This window comes from Malaclemys terrapin, chromosome 2 (assembly GCF_027887155.1).
Source record: "Malaclemys terrapin pileata isolate rMalTer1 chromosome 2, rMalTer1.hap1, whole genome shotgun sequence".
In the NCBI taxonomy this organism is placed as follows: Eukaryota; Metazoa; Chordata; order Testudines; family Emydidae; genus Malaclemys; species Malaclemys terrapin.
In genome coordinates this window covers 52,281,962-52,299,097 of record NC_071506.1, presented here as the reverse complement: position 1 = coordinate 52,299,097, position 17,136 = coordinate 52,281,962, and the positions used below count along the sequence as shown (strand labels likewise).

The following is a 17,136-nucleotide window of genomic DNA, read 5'->3' as shown; positions in this document are numbered from 1 at the left end:
AGGCACCTCAGGCCAGAATTCGAGATCTTTGACACGGGGTAACACATAGTACAGTGCCTAGGTACAACAGGGTTGAGGTAAGTGTGCTGTGACAATTTGTTGAGAATCCATTTGCTTTCACATCTGAACCTTAAAATTACTTCAAGATACTTTATATGCTGTGTAGAGATTAAGATTCTGGTTGCATGCTGATTGTCTTCAAAGCCACATTAGTAAATACATTCTGACGCTCAAAATGCTGGAGTGAACTGTTTGGCTTTACGCAAATTCCTAGTAAGCCGTCTGTACATATTGCATTAGATTACCGATAGTTTCAACAAGCTTTTAAAGCCTGAGCTAATTATTTCTTGATTTGACATTTATTTACCAAGTCACATTTAGGATACATCACACATGGGGAACTAGTATACCAAATACTGCAGTGTCAGTGTTATTCTGTAGTTCACATATTATCTTATGCTTTTGGGAGACCAATATTTTGGCTGCTGTGTGCAATTTGTATAAGATGCTGAGTCTCATTTTTGTTGGGACTACAACCAGCTCCTATTTATGTACCCACAACTTTGCATGCACACTATTGCAGCAGTAACACCTGTCACGGAGGTGGCAGATTCTAACCCATGTGTGCATGTGAAAGAATTTGAATGTACAAAAACCATTTGAACAAACAATATGAAGATACACCTTAAAAACAATAATATTCTGGGAGGGCTGCAAATCCATCTATTCAAAAATCCAACCCATCTATTAAGACCTGATCCTGCAATCCTTATTTATGTGAAACACCCATTAGCTTCCATGAGGGTTTTGCCTGAGCAACAGAGTAATCAAGTCCATGTTGATATATGTTTCCAAGTCAAGCGCTTGCAGGTTTGCACAACAATATAAAAATAAAGTCGTGGCAGAACGGGTGCAAAGACTGCCACAATAACAGGGCTCTGTTTCTTCTCAGAGTGCCATAATATAATAAAAGCCTCATTTAGTTAAAACCTCAGGCAGCTAAAACAATCTAGGAATGAGTGTCATTGCATTAGAACTACACTGAGTAGAGCTTTTAAATTGTGGGCTCCATTTTTATTTTCTAAAGCATAAAAGAAAAGTTTCTGGCTTTCTCATATAAAAACAGGAGCTGGCCTGAAGGAGACTGTAGCAGTTGAGAATGTGAACGGAAGCTACTCAACTAATTTCCAAGCTACACTGCAATTCAGATTGAATGGGGTGTGACCCAAAAGTGGGTTGCAATGGGGTACTCAGTGCTTTGCACCCCTCAGCTGAGAGTTGTAAAGTCTCTGGGTCTTGAACACCTGGAGCGGAGGTTGGCAATAGAGGAAGGAAGCTCACTCTTTCCTCCTGCTGCAGCCTCTGCCCACGCGCCACCCCTTCCTGCCCAGCACCCTACTCAAAAGTAGCTCCTCCGTCCCCTCCCCCATGCACAATATTCAGCGCCAACCCTCAGGGCAGTGTGTTTTACAGGTGGCCAGAAACCCCAAGAGCACCAGCCTACCTCACCCCAGCAGCACACGCCCCTAAATCCCTTTTGGATCTGTCACTCACCAAATAGCTGAAAAAAAAATCATCCCATGACCCAAATCCCACAATCCTTTGCCACATAAGGGAGTGAGTGGTATGGTGGGTTGCAGGACAATGTTTTTTGGCTATTTTCTGGGCTGTGAACCACTGATGCAGAACTAAAACACACAACCACCTTGCACCATGTTTGTCCATTAAAGATGGTGGGGGTGACCTCCTGTGAAGTGAGATGAGTATCCTAAAAATGAACATCCCCCTCAGTCTTCTACAGGATGGCATTAGTAACATTCACTTTCCTAGAGGCACCAGTGACAGGCAACTATAAACCATCATTACAGGGGAATGTTGGGAGCACAGGTAATTGGAAAGGAAATACAACACCATAGGAACACTGAATCTTTGAATTCATTCCCCATTTTAAAAGGCACCTCTGGCTCTTTCTTTACATAGTCCATTGTAATGGCTCAGATCAGACTTTCCTGTTTGAGGGGAATTTTGGGGAGGAAAGCTCCAAGAGGATCCTCTTGCAGAGATAACCACCTATAGTCCTGCTGGGGAGCGGGGCAGGGTTTGATCCCTCCAAAGAAAAAGCTTTGGAGCCTATCCCAAATATCTGGCAGATTCCCTGGGATCTGAATGGATGCTTGGGATCCACAAGAAACCTCGACTCCTGCGCATCAGCTTTGGCACCCATTAGAGTCCCCTCAGTCCTACTGGAGTTGAGCTACCAGAGGGTCCTCTGGCCAGGGTGGCCCATAGGATACCTGAAAGGGCTAAGCAGAAGAGAGAATACAGGTTGTGGCTTGTATTATCTTAATTGCTGAGGTTTGCAGAGCTGGAGAGGGAGAAGATCTCTCCCAACCCCATCCTGCCCACTCCTGTTCTGTCATATCCATATCCATATCTCCCCCAGCTTGGCCCTAAACCACTGAGGCCCCCACGGGGTTCAGGGTGGACAGTGTTGTGGAGACAATAGAGTCCCTCTTCCACACAGGCAAGAGATTTGTACATGGAGTATCCCGTTGCCATGCACAGAGCTAGGGGCCCACAGTCAGCAACATCCCAACTCCCAGTGGCTTTTGATAACTGCTTTGATCTAAAGCCTGAGCTGCATCTGCATTTCTGTTCTCAAATACACTGGGAACCACTATAAGATTTTTTTTTCTTCTGGGACAAGAAAACACCATTAAAATATCATCTTAACAATATGGTGCCTTAGCTCAACAAAATAACCCCATTAACTCATGTCACAAGTGACCATAACAATCAGGATTCTATAAATTGCTTTTTCATAGCTTCACCAAGCAGAATTATGTAAACAAAAATAAGGTAAAATGGTAAGTTAACGACTTCCAGAGCATTAACCTCATGACATCAGAAAATAAAATGAACAGGAATATTTGAATCCTACTATGCACCTTAAATACAAATCATACCATTGCCATATAAAATAATTAATTTGGTGAGAATACCCACTGAAGTGATCACTGATTAATTTGAACATTACGGGTAAATTTTCAGTCAAGTCTTTAGTCACCCTTTATATCTACATGCTCAAAATTAATTATGCACATATTTGTGCCTACATATTGCAGATGCAAAAAAAACAAAACAAAAAAAACCCCAAGACATTTGTGTGCACCCTTTAAGTAGTCTAACATCTGTTTGTAAAGGGCTTCAAATGGGTTTTTTGGGTCCATATGCTATGCTGGCTTTAGAACTGCTGTACACTGGGGACATACTGCAAAGCTACCTAATTCATGGGAGAAACTGGGCTTACACTTAAAGGGCATAGTTATGTGCAGATGCCATTTTGCACATGCACAGGTGGAAGCCGAGGGCTAAAACTTGGTCCTTAACATTAAATGTAATAGTTTCCAGTGATTTGGGGAAGTATTCCATGATACTCATTGATTGCACTACCATTCTATGTTAACTTATGAAGAACATTTGACATTAATGCTTGATTCCATTAAAATGAGTTTTAAAAAGAACTTGCTTTGGAGATAGAAAACATCACAAATACTTCTGCTCATGCCTACATAACTTTATTGATCTCGGCATAGCCGCCAAAAGGAGCTACAAAATTGCAAACAAATATTAAATCAAAAACTTTAATTGCCATGAGAATAGATTAGATTTGTACCATTTACTTTTTTCTCACTGGTATGGACCTCTGCTATGCATTTCCGCATTCTTATTAGAATTATTATCCAAAATAGACAATCAGAATTGTAATGCTTCATATATTTTCTAAACGCAATGAGCAATTTTTCTGGATTGCCTTTTCTTATTTTTCCCTCTTTTGGTTTATTCTACAGTAAAGCCAAAGGTGATTGTCATCATCATTTTGTCATGCAATAATCAGGCCCTGAAGTTCACAAATAAATTCGGCAATTCATACAGGGTCCTTTGTAAGAGCTTGATCCATGGTATCCAATCCAAAAACCTTTCCTTTCCTGATTTAACAATAGCTTCCCTGGGTAGACAAGTCCTTAATTACACTTGGTTCATATTTCTGAGGTTCTCTTTCCAACTATAACAGCTAGAAGCTTACTCTTTTTTTTTTATAAATTAAAGCTGAGATTCTGGAGAACAAGGTAGTGGTTTCAGAGAGGTGCTTGTATAGCATCCGGTGCATACCAGTTGCTTCCAAGCCCTGGTCGTTAGATATTGGAATTCTGGTGTCTAATGTCCAAGTCAAACAAAGCTGATAGAAAATGAATTCATTCGCATTATGACTGATTTTCCCCACACACAGGAATCACAGAGAGTCCAATATAAAAATCAGTGAGCCACATCTTGAAGTGAGAGAGAGTTGAATCTGTATGGTCTGTGTGAAAACTGAGTAGGGATTTCAGGAGTCGGTCAAATAGTTTGTTTTTTAATTGTTACAAGACTACAGGAGCACAATATTGCACTCAAAAGCATGGGTGAAGGGTAAAACCTGCTCCCAAACACATCTTTCAGAGTGGATCCCACCTCTGCTGATTTTTATTCCTGCAGTGTGCCCCATATGCTATGTCACAATAACGGATGTTATTTTCTGAGATGCTCGTGATATGAATCAGAAGATTCATCTTTTTACCATTTATTTCAACTAATATTTCCCGTGATAGGGCATCAATATCCTCAACTGTTGTCATTCCAACCTGAGTTTCTGATCTTCCAATTTTGGCAGTTACCTTGCACACCTATACACCAACATGTGATGGATTCTTTAAAAAATTCATTTTATTGCCTGGCTTTCTGAGTCTCTGAGCCTGCTTATAAATTGCACCATTGATAGCATTTTGGTTTCTTCAAAAGCAACTGAGGATCACTGCCTGAGAGTCAACAAAATTATGCAATTAAAGATGCTTCTCCCGTGTTCTAAAAAAATTCATTCAGAAAACAAGGAGAGATTCTCCCCTGCACTGAGCTACTTTGCACAATGCCACACTGGACTGTAAAGCCAACTGAGTTGGCCACAGTGTGGCTCCTATGCCATCTCTCCCACCAGCCAGAAGAGGGGACATTCCTAGAGGTAAAGGGGGCATAGCCAGTGCTTTCCTACATACTGCTAATCTCGGTGTACCATACCAGACCTTCAGGCCACTGGCAGTCAGCATAATTTAGAGCAGTCTTTAGGTTGATCTAATTTACAATGGAGAAACCAATCCAGTACACAGATAACCCAGGAGTGTGGTAGTGCAAAAATGGCTTAAAGTGACCTTTGTGCGCACAACACCCCATTCTAAGTTGTGCTACGCATTCAGTCACAACCAAGGGTAAGATTGCAGAGAGGGAAAGGTGATGGCATTTTTCGAAGCTCCACCCACAAAATAAGCTCTGCGATGTGAGTCACCAAAACTGGATGCTGGTAACTGTAAATGTCTCAGACATAATAGTGTGTGCTCCCCTCACTGGGACTTCAATAAGCCTGTGACCTTCCCTAAGCTCTCTAGCTTGGCTTCTTCTTGATTGGGGGAAAAATTAGTAGTATTTCCCAAATGCCATCCACTTGTGGCATCCAAGTGAGCTGTCACTCACAGTACACCATGCAGCTCTGTGAGCCTCCCTCTAATTTCTTGCACGAGGAATGAAATAGTTAACTGTTGACATTTCAATTACATGGCTGGGCAGCTGAGTTAACGAATGGGGCAAGTCACACTTCTCAGTCAGAGCTATTGTTCCAGGCTCGCTGCAGACTCAAGCACACTTCTCTGCATCAGGGCTTATCTACACCGGGAAATAACCTGTAATTGCTAAGAGTGGAATTATTATTAATTAATAAGTAGGATTTATAATACTTGTGTGTAATTATTATTAATTTTAATTCTTGTGGAATAGCTATTCTATACTAGCTCCTCATGTGAGCACTATGAGTGCCTTTGTGTGGTTTAGTTTAATCCATTTTGGATTAAGTGCAGAATAAATTTCCTCACAGAGAACTAGTGCAGAATCGCTATTGCACTTTAAATCCACAGCCTAGCTTATTTCACAATTGCTTCCCTTCATAGACAAGTCCTTAGCTACACTTGGTTCATATTTATGAGGTTTTTCTTTTCAAACTATAACAGGTAGAAGTTCACTTTTTTTAAATGAAAAAAAAGCTTTAAAAGTTTTTTTAAAAGCTGAGATTCTGGAGAACAAAGTGGTTTCAGAGGTGTTGTATGGCATACGGTGAGTACAGGTTGTTTCCAAGCCCTGGGCATTGGATATTAGATTTTGGTGTCTAATACCCAAGTTAAACAAAGCTGGTAGAAAATGAATTCATTTTCATTCTGACTGATTTTCCCACACATAGAACTCACAGAGAGTCAAGTCAACGAGCCAAACCCTGAAGCGAGAGTGAGTGTAGTCTGAGTAAAAACTGAGTAGGGATTTCAGGAGTTGATCAAATTGATTTTGTTTTGTTTTGCTTTAATAGTTACAAGACTACAGAGAGTACATATTATTTCAGTCCTGTGTCAATACTTGTCACCAGAGTGAACACACTACAAACAGCACCCATTCTCAATACAGTTAGAGGAGGATACATTGGATGCAATCTATGGGCTTCAATTCACTGTCCAGCCCTGTCTCCGCTGCTGCGTGCTAAGCAAAGTGCTGTTCCTGAGTTGATTCTTACAAGCTGGTGTGTATTGTGGGCAAGGGGTTGAACACTACAGGGATAGCTCAAAGTATTCCGGGGCTGGTGTGGGCCTGTTGCTACCTGTACAGACAGAGCAAGGCCTGCAGGGCCAGGAAGATAGTGCTTATGTTGCCAGAGGGTGGTGGTTCAGGGAGCTGACCCACAGCAGGCACAGACAAGACCGCTTCACGCTAAGGGGAAGGTGGTGGTGAGATGCCACACCACCCTGGGTACCATCACACCCATATCCTTCTTTCTCCCTCTTCATTCCTGGTGGATGTTATGGTTTCATTTCTCTGTCAAGTCCATTATTGACATAGGGAGATCTGCAAGACAGAAGCCAGTCTCTTGTGCTCGCTTTCCAGAACCAAGCACACTTTCAGATGCTATAAAAAGATGAATAATGCTGCTAAGGAAATAGTCCCTATATAAATCACCAGTGATTTTAAAACAATATTGTGAGTTGCCTATAATATTGTCCTAAAAGAATGAGAAAGTACAAAATGTGAGCCAAATACAGATATTAACCTTTCCCTATGCTTCTGTTATGTTTAAATCCATCAGAAATCAATTACAATTATGATCATATAATCCCTGTTTCATTTGACAATAAGGATGCAGCACATTTTTGTGGATTACAAAAAGAATTACCGGCTAAAAGAGGACTCTGAGTTCGGCATTCAAAGGAATAACACAGCCCTCACACTGACAGTATTTCTATTACAAAGCAAAAGGGCCCAGCACATCAAAGTCAGTATAAACAAAGTTAACCTTCAGAATGTAACAGTGTTTTTGTCAATGAAATCCCTGAGAAATCAATATAAATGTGGTTATAGTATACCACAGTGATACGAACCTTGTGTATCTTGCATTTCATGCTTCATCTAATCTTATCTCTTACCTCTCGGCCTAGCAGTCTTTTCCAAAGCAGACAATAAAATTGGATTCAGGTTCAATAACTAGAATTCATCCCGGAAGGCTGACGATTTGACAAGCCGGAGAGCAGAGATGTGGGGAAGGAAGTGGACTGTGTTGTGAGTTGTGCTTTGTGACCACTAAGAAATAGCACAGTGGTAGTGCACTAGTGTCTGGCCCTTTGAGATGTCAATACCACAGAGCACTGATTGTCTAGGGCGTGATGGAAGAACTCCACGAAGGGCCCTGATGGGTTATTATTTATGGACCAGATTCAGCAAAGGGACAAGGAATAGATATTTGACAAATGAAAATATGTCAATGAATAAATAGCATTTATATTCCTTATTAGTCTGCTTTCAAATGTAAACAAATAGCCCAAATGATTAATAGGAAACTTTCTGTGGGCTATGTTGTGACATAACAGTCTTCCCTGACTATAGGGCAATGAGCATGCAATGAATTGTGACTTTGTCCCAATTTGTTCCGTGGTTTCTCTGCTTTCTCCAGACAGGCAGTAATTAGTTGCTGGTTTATACCAGTAGCCAATTATTTATTCCTCCACATCAGTTCATGGCACTGGCTGGTGTGCTATGGGGAGAGGGGTGGCAGAGCCATTCCTCCCCTCTTCACAAATCCCACCATCACCACTTGCACAGAACAGAAGGCCCCCATGCAGCCCCACACTGTGATCTGCAATGCAAGAGACTTTTCAACCTTCTTCACACAACCATGCAGGTCAAGAGTTCCGTATTAATAGAAAAAGTCAGCATACATGCACATAACAGCCCACTTTGAGAAAACAGACAGTGGGCACTAGATTATATTCAGAACATTTCAAATGCTGATAAACGGACGTCATTTAATCACTAAGTCTAGGATTTTTGAAAGAGTCTATGGGAGTTAGGCACACCATTTCCACTGAGTTTCCATGGGATTTAGGCAATTAAGTCCCTTAGGTTCCTTTGAAATTCCCAGCATATTTTTTATCTTCATATTTATCCCTTTGATTAATCTAACCCAATGGTCCAAAGAAACTGCACTCCATTAGATACATGTCTGTAGTGACCAGGACAGTCATGCCTAAGAGTTAGAATCAGGAACCAGAGACAGAGTCAGGTGTCAAGCCAAAGTCAGCATCAGGGGTAGGAGCAGGGACCTGAAGAGAAAGCAGGAAACTGGGAACAGACAGGGATCTGAGATAAGGAGGACTGGAACAGGCTGGAAGGCAGGGCTCTGCAGTCAGGCAGGGTCCATAGTAGCCCTCCAGTGATTCGTCCAGTTGTTCAATTTCCTGAGCCTATTTCTGGCTTAAGAGCGTCCCAGCCAATTGATGGGAGTGGGAGAGAGCTGGACATCTCCACTAATCAGGAACTTCATGGGCAAGGCCCTTTGTTAGCTAGTGCTTCACTAGCCCCCTTCTTGAAGAATTTGACTGTGCTGCTGGGTAGCAACAGTCTACGCATAGCAACAGTTATGCATAGCCGGGAAACCCACAGGCCTAGGTTCAAGGCTTATGAGCCCTCATGCTGTCTTAGTAAAGTACACCAAAATTTGCTATTTTATAAATTTATTTTGCATTGTAACATTATCCAAGTGATTTTCCAGCCCTTCAATATTGCTTTTAATAGCAAAATTGACTATCCTATTCATGTTTGTCATTGGCAATGCTGAAAATAGGCTAACATTCAAAAACCATGCGTCAGGCCCCCAGAAATCATGAAATTAGCTTAAAAATTATATTTAAAAAAAATATAATAATTGTCTGGTTTCTCTGCCTTGAGTGTACACTTGGGTTCATGTTTACAAGCTTTTCTCCACAACCCTGAGGGCTAAAAATTACTTTTATTAAAATGAAAGCTGAGTGAGAGTCTCATGTAATTTCATGACTCCCAGTCCTGGGGACTGAAGAAAAAGCACCAAATATCATGAAACTCCCAAGTAAATCAGAGGAGCTGGAAACACTGCTTTCCCCTTCTCCATACATTGACTGATTTCAGGAGCACCTGTTTCTGGGCAGAGTGTCCAGAAAGCTCAAAAATATTAAAAGTAAAATTAAATTGTAACTCAGCCTAGAGATACTAGACATTTTCCTAAACAAACTAGACAAAAGGGAATAATCCAAAGAGGAAGAGCTGGTGGGAAAGGAGGGGCCAGAATGGGCAGAGATACAGCATCCTAAATAGAAGCAGGTTGAGGGCAGCAACAGAGGGATTCTTCACTGAAGGAATTCCATAGATAGGATCCCTGATCCAGGTAATTTTGCTGATGGTCCAGTTGAACTACAGCCTTGGAATTCAAGAACAATCTGTTTCATGTCAGTTGCCTGACATGCCTGAGAGGGAAACAGAGTGAGATGAGTACACAGGTAACTCAGACTCAAAGAGTGGTTAAAGCAAACTGAAGCAGGATGGGAAGTTCTCACTGCCCCAGTTCAAGAGAAGGGGGATCAGTTCAGGAAGCTGTTTACCTGAGCCAGGGAGAGGAGGGGACGCTTCCAGTACTGCCAACCCCAAATGCTCAAAATTATGAGTCAAGCCCCTAAAATCGTGACATTGACTTTAAATTATTTTTTTAAATAATACATTTGGCAATAAATTTTAGTTGCTTTCTGAGCCTTCAGGTTGCACACAGGTCATGTTTTCTCTACAACCATGAGAACAAGAAACTTTAAAAAAAAAAATTGAAAGCTGGGATTCTGATATATTCAGATGATTCCAGGAGCCAAGGTATTAAGAAATACACAAGACTCCCAGTCAAACTGGGAGAGTTGGCAAGGCTGAGCTCCCCTCTGCTTTTAGCCAATGGGTGGCAGCAGTGTGCCCCTGCTCCCCCCAACTAATACTAGATCTAGACAATTAAAGGCTTTATATGTAATTGAAACTATAAGTCTGAAAAGGTTCTATTGCCCTCATTGGTCAATATCATTTTTTACTAGTCATTTCCTTATCAAAGCTTATTGTAATCCCAAGATTAACATCATTTACTACAGAAGTAGTTAACAGTTATGTGCACAATATGTACTGAATGAGGATCCGCATAATTAGCAAAGCCAGTTGTAAAACTGACCCTGGAAAATACGCCTTGTTATAATCATCATTTTCTTTACAAGTTTTAAAGAATCAACAAAAAGAGCCATCACTTTTGTGTATATATATTTCAGTTAACACATGATTTTTTATGATAAAATGATAAATGATGAAATGATATAGTTGAAAATCTTAACCAAATGTTGATAGCTAATCACGGTCATTATGACAAATGGAGGAAGATAATTGGCATTCATATATGGATACAGCATGTGAATGAGTGGATGTCACTTGCAGTATCATATTCTTCTGTGATCTGAATTTAGAATGTGGTTGTAGGAAGGGAGGATTCATTCATAGGCTTTGAATGCAAACAGGAAACTCATCTTACTGGGAGAGCGATTATATGAAATTAGCTGTCACCACCCAAACGTTGCTCAGGCAGCAATTTCTTAGCTGTAGTTAAAGAAGAGGCTAAACATAATAGTCTCTCTCAATTATGATAGCTCATAAAAAAAATCATATAAAAGCTGAAAGTACAATATTATTAAGATAGCACTAACACTTTTTCAGCACTCCTTCCCTCACCCCACCTCTTTTCCACAAAGGGCATTTTGCACTGTGACACATTAGATAAGAACATAAATGGATATATTCTATGAAATATAAAACTGATGAGACATTAGGCACAGAAAAGCGTAGTTATCCAATTGTCTGAACCATATCCAAAGTCAATGAAAAAAGTCCTGTGGACTTTAAATCATGCCCATCTTTCTTCCCATCTCCTTCAATTTCAAAATTCAGAACAAATAAAATTAAATTTAAAAAAACCCTCCCCCAACTTTTGAGTTTGCACCTACCCAATTGCTAAAATATGCTCATTATCTTTACTCTAATTCTCATAAATTGTAATGTTCGGTATCATCTACCACTTAAAGCATTTTGCAGGATTTTCCACCAAACTGAATCACTACTGTTATTGAATCTCTTCCTTCCCCTTCACTAAATTAAAGGATGGTTCTTAAATTCTATATCCGGTGTGGACTGGTAAAGTAGTTTAAAAAAAAAACAAAACAAAACAAAAAAAACACCACAGGGTTTTGGCAAATACATGTTAAATAGGTACCTGATTTGAATGTAATGGTGAAGGGTCAAAAAGGGTTTGCTATATGGCATTTCACCTGAAAAATAAAGTGAGTTATTGTTCCTTACACAGTCATAAGCACTGTGTCTCCAAATATATGGTTTTACCAAAATGCTCTTTGAATAAAAAAACTGCTTTTCCACGAAGGATGGTTCAGTGGTGAGGCAGCTAACTTAAGACTTAGGAGACTCAGGTACAATTCTCTGTTCTGCCACAAACAGCCCATGTGACTTGAGCAAGTCACGTAGGTTACATCTATACTATGAGCTAGGGGTGTGATTCCCCTGCTCGCATACACATATGCGCACTAGCTCTCAACAAGCTAGCGCGAGTGGTGGCAATGGAGGCGTGGCTGAGCTGTGCCGAATACATATCCACTGGTTTCTGGTGGGTATGTATTCAGTCCAGCTTAGCTGTGCTTTCGTTGCCTCTACCCATGCTACTGTGCATACTGCTATTTATACTTCCGCTAGCCCAATGAGAGCTTGCGCAAGTACTTATACACAAGCGGGGGAATTACATCCTTCGCTCATAGTGTAGACATAGCCTGAGGGCCTATACACACTTGCACCTACTTCAGTATAACTTAACTCACTCAGGGGGTAAAAAAGCCACCCGCTGAGCAGCGTAAGTTACACCAACCTAAGCACAGTGTGGACAGCGCTATGTTGCGGGAGAAGCTCTCTCTCTGACATAGCTAGTGGAGTAATGATGCCGATGGGAGAGCTCTCTTCCACTGGCATAGAGTGGCTGCACTAGCAGTGCTATAATGACACAGCTACATCGGTACAGCTGCACTGCTATAGCGATTCTAGTGTAGACTAGCCCTTAGCCTCAGTTCCCTATCTGTATAATAGTCTAATAGCACTTCCCTACCTCACAGGGTTGTTGTGAGGATAGATACATTTAAGAGGTTGAGAGGAGCTCAGATACTACAGTAATGCTGACCAAAGTACCTAAAACAGAAAGACCTTTCCTGTAATATGCTATATTATCTGTATGTTTGGCTGATGGTGCTGTAGTGGCCTCTAGGATCTGGCAGGATTATTCAAGCCAATTTACAACTCTGGCTGAAGGTCTTTCTAGGGCAAAGAGTGACTAAATCAATGCAAGTCAGAGCATGGTACTTGTATAGCCCGGTAAATTATCTGAATTCTGTCACTGCCCAGGATGAAAAAGGAGGACCACCCCCAAGGTGCTTTTAGTGCAGCTATAGTACTAAGAGGAATGAGAGCAGAGCACGACATTCTTATCTCTTAAACCATGTTCTGTAGATGACAAGGTGGCAGGACAAAGACTTTCTGATTGTTTTAAATGCTTTTAGAAATTGCAAATATTAAATACCTGGCAAAGTTAAAAACAAGAGTTAGGATTACTAGGATACCTAATTCATACACACATATACAATATTTTGTAGCCCTGATCCAGCAAATCACTTCAGAGTGCTTAATTTTAAGCATGTGAATCGTCAATGAGACTCTTCATTTTCTTAAAGTTAAGCATGTGCTTAGGTGCTTTGCTGGATTGGGGCCTAACCGAATAGGTGTTATCCTGCAATGTTAAAACATGTCACCATTTTAAATGCAGGGAATCATTTGCAGGATTCCATATGCTAACAAGTGATTCTAGTGTAAATGTCATTTGGACATAAAAAATTCTTTCTCAGATGTGAATATCATAATGATGGAATGTTCCCAACAACTGCCTTAATTCCAAAGATTGCTCCCAGTGCAAGATAGTTACTTTAACACAGCAGCAGTGCAAAAAATGTTTCTCAAGTCCTTTTTTCTGCATTTGATAATCTTTTCCATAATACTGTTTGATCTAAATATTGATTGGGATTCTTGTCTTTACAGTTTTTTTGTATGTAACTGAATTCTTTCACCATCTGTAAACGGAACAGTTAGATCTCTTAGTGCAACTTTGTGCTGGGGTATTTGGCGATCAGTATGGGTTAATATGAAACATACAGTAGGTCATGTGTGCTTTGGGTGGATTGATTGGTGTCCCATGATCAAGATCTATAAGTTGCCCCTAAGCAGTAGTCTACTGAATACTGATTTGAGACCTGGCCCTGAAAACTGCTGAACTTATGCATCCCTAATTGCCGTTGCCTTTCATGAGAGCTGAGGGCCCTCAGTCCCTCAGAGCAAATGCTCAAACTCCTTGAGTACAAAATGTCAGAAAGAGCAAGCAACATGCATATGAAGGCCTGAGTGGACGTTTTATATATCTATTGATTTCTATTAATTATTTTAAATGTAATATGTCAAATCCATCACTGGTATAGCTTCATTGATTTGATGCAGTGACATCCAGATTGAATTTGTGCTTATGTCAATTATAACAACATCAGTAATAGTTATATTTTAGGGCATGTTTTCATATTCCAGAGGCTAACTTGTACCTGCCTCTGTGTGTGCAATTAAATCTCATTCTAAGAGGCACTTCTCTATGCAAATGTGGGTTTTGAAGAGACACATGCATGCATGCACTTTTTGAAGGCACATGTGTGCATGCACTTTTTGTATCCTGTAAGAGTGGATGGGAGGCAAATTTTCAAACCCGGGATGCTCAGCACTTGCCTCCCATCCACTCTTACTGGATACATTTGTACAGTATGGACCAGTGGCTATGGCACTGGACTACTATTCAGAAGATGTGGGTTCTAGTCCTGGCTTTGCTACTGGCCTGCTGGGTAACCTTGAGCAAGCCACTTAACCCTCTCTGTGTCTCTATTTCCTCATTCATAAATTGTGGATAATGACACTTACCTCCTTCCTAAAGTATTTTAAGATGTATGGATGAAAAACACTATATAACAGCTATATATTATTATTATTAGCCCAAGTGGGCTCCAATCCTTGACTGGGGCCTGTGAGCCCTACAGTAATACAAATTATAAATAATGGTAATTAATGTGCATTTCATATATAGATTGGTTTACACTGGAACCAGATGTGGGAGCTAACAAATCAATTCAATAGGACAGGAGGTTAAAACCTTTTTGGTTTGGCGTATTAAGGGTATTATTTCTAAAGAGTTTTGCTGAGACTCTTGTTATGAATTATCCATATTTCTGGGGGGGGGTTATAATTATTTGGATGACATTTGTATCAGACAACGCCTTTAGTAGCCAGTGGCAATCCATGAACCAGAACTTCAGAGATCTTGATGAGATTTTGGAGGATTTGGAGGAACTGTAAAATTTGTGAGAGTGTCACTTGCCTCTGGCTGCAGAGAGAGAGAGAGAGACTGGATTATGGCACTATTCCAATATTAAATCCTCAGCAATCCTCAGCTCATGTAAGTCAGAGAGACCCAGAGGGCATTGGATCTGAAGTTAAGACCATGTTGTAGGAGACCTGGGGGTCAGAAGCAGTCTGGACAGTACAGGGTGTCTGACATTCACATACTTTTAAAGATTCCCATATTCAGAAGGAATGGTCGAAGGCAAACATTTCGGAAAGTCTTTCAGGCTGGGATTCAGATGTTCTATCAGGCATATAGCTAACTATTGTAATTATGATCTAAATTAAAAACTCATGGTAAGAAATTTGGGAAACTGATGTAAACTAACAAACAATCTCTTATTTCAGCCTATAAGGAAAAGATGAAGGAGCTGTCCATGCTGTCTCTGATCTGCTCTTGTTTTTACCCTGAACCTCGCAACATGAATATCTATACATATGATGGTGAGTAACCTTCACTGGAAATCATCCTGCTTGTTAAATAATTTGGCAGTGCTGGATATGACTCATTTCACTTTCACAGTCTCTAATATTTAGTCAATGCTTTGCTGATTTAACAATTCACTTGCTATTTCTGGCTGTTCGTTCTTACCAATTGCCTATTGCTCATTGTGGTGATTGTTTGGCCCCAATAACAACATATTAAAATCTCATTTTAAAAAGCCCATGACTGGCTATTTTATAATTAGCTGTACTGTACTTAATACCTCAAGAAATACTACCCATCCAGGAATTGCAGCTATTCACAGCTGAAGTAATTCTCAGGAAAATCAAGAAAATATGCTTTCCCTAGCAGGCACCAATGAGGTAATTCTCAATTAGTAAACTTGGATTTTTCTCACCTAGGCTTGAGATACCATGTTTTTAAATTCATTACATCTGGGGACTTTTCCTTGTGAGCAAGTAGATGGGTGTTATGAATTGAACAAACTATTTGAGGAGTTGCATCTCTGGCCTGTGTAGGAGGCTAAGAGACAGCAGGGTCTCAGCAGCTGCTTCAGCAAACAAAAGCAGTACAGCATATCTGTAATTCCCAAAGGGCTCAGGAGCTATTCCTGCCCCTCACCAGCATAAAAGGAGACAATTTTGGAGAAACATTTTAAAATCTAATTTAAGGACTGGTCAAGCTGCTGGATTGATAGCCTTGGAAACAGAAATTCTTTATTTAGCCATAGGACAGGTACAGCAGGAATCAGTCTATGCAAGCTTCCCCAGGTGATCTGATAATGACATCTCAGCCTCAGACCCATGAAAAACTCTAGTTCAGTCTCCATTCCAATTCAATACTTGGCACCATATTGGTCATCTCAGCAACCAAGCCAAGTGATATCACGTGTGATGGTGAATAGTCTCAAGTATGGACACTTGTTCACCACTGGACTGCACTCACCAATTAATTTCACAGGACCATCAATCACATGCAGATTATTTTTGGTCAAACAGCTGCTTTTTAATTTAACTTTGGAAAACCAGATTGGTCTTACAAAAGTAGGTTTGTTACTATTAAAAAAGTGTCAATAGTTTTGAACATTTTTACCATACTCCTCCATGACTTCCTATATATGTATTTCCCTCTAAAGTCATTGATAAACTTCTTCTAACCCTGAGAATTACCAAAGAGTAAATTTACAGTAGTTCATTTTCATGAAGCAACTACCAAACATGGCAAGGGCTAGTGAAAGACAATTTTTCACACCAGCTTTACACATTTATTTGTCCAAATTAAGCTTTCTTTACTACCATATAAATCCCCATATACACATGCTTTTATAGCCTTCCAAAATGACATACATATTTATCTTTATAGGATTAATTTATACTTACACAGTTACTAACAAATGGGAATGTACCTCTCACGAGAGCGGTTTTCAACACATACTCGGCCGTTTCCCTTTCATTGCCAAAGTATGCTATTTCTCTCCTCCAAAGTTGGGTTTAGCCTTTTTAATTTTATTTCCTAGATATGGAAGTGAAACAAATCAACAAACGTGCCTCTGGCCAGGCCTTTGAACTGATCTTAAAGCCACCATCTCCTGTCTCAGAAGCACCACGGACTTTAGCCTCTCCAAAGAAGAAAGAGCTGTCCCGTGAGGAGATCCAGAAAAAGCTGGAAGCTGCTGAGGAAAGGAGAAAGGTATCTTTGCTTTTTAG

General features: G+C 40.4%; 1 protein-coding gene across 1 annotated transcript in view; it reads left to right on the top strand.

Annotated features, from left to right (window-relative positions):
- Positions 1 to 17,136, top strand: part of STMN2 (stathmin 2) — a 58,297-nt gene that overhangs the window by 17,785 nt on the left and 23,376 nt on the right. The window contains exons 2-3 of the mRNA XM_054018252.1: positions 15,334 to 15,429; positions 16,947 to 17,119. Coding sequence (XP_053874227.1) covers positions 15,334 to 15,429; positions 16,947 to 17,119 — 269 coding nt within the window. The remainder of the gene's footprint in view (positions 1 to 15,333; positions 15,430 to 16,946; positions 17,120 to 17,136) is intronic.